This window comes from Gavialis gangeticus, unplaced genomic scaffold (genome assembly GCF_001723915.1).
Source record: "Gavialis gangeticus isolate Ggan-Ray unplaced genomic scaffold, GavGan_comp1, whole genome shotgun sequence".
Classification (NCBI taxonomy): Eukaryota; Metazoa; Chordata; order Crocodylia; family Gavialidae; genus Gavialis; species Gavialis gangeticus.
In genome coordinates this window covers 10,812,479-10,812,782 of record NW_017728980.1, presented here as the reverse complement: position 1 = coordinate 10,812,782, position 304 = coordinate 10,812,479, and the positions used below count along the sequence as shown (strand labels likewise).

The 304-nt window shown below is 73.7% G+C and overlaps 1 protein-coding gene across 1 annotated transcript in view; it reads left to right on the top strand.

Moving 5' to 3' along the window:
* The first annotated feature begins 6 nt into the window (after positions 1–6).
* Positions 7–304, top strand: part of UBASH3B (ubiquitin associated and SH3 domain containing B) — a 116,505-nt gene continuing 116,207 nt past the window's right edge. Inside the window, exon 1 of the mRNA XM_019509903.1 lies at positions 7–170. Coding sequence (XP_019365448.1) covers positions 10–170 — 161 coding nt within the window. The 5' untranslated portion in view covers positions 7–9. The remainder of the gene's footprint in view (positions 171–304) is intronic.

The following is a 304-nucleotide window of genomic DNA, read 5'->3' as shown; positions in this document are numbered from 1 at the left end:
GGCCGAGTGATGGCCCAGCCCGGGAGCCCCCCGCCGCACGCCATGGCTGCCAAGGAGGAGCTGTACAGCAAAGTCATCCCCCGGAGGAACCGGCAGCACCGGGCCGGCACCATCAAGCACGGCTCGTCCCTGGACATCCTCCTCTCCATGGGCTTCCCCAAAGCCAGGGCGTAAGTCGGGACCTGCCTGCCCCCCTCCCGTCCCGTCCCGTCCCGTCCCGTCCCGTCCCGTCCCGTCCCCCCTGTCCTGCCTCCCCGGCGACGGGCAGGTGAGGGGCCCCGGGCCTCCGCCGCAGTGCTGGGCC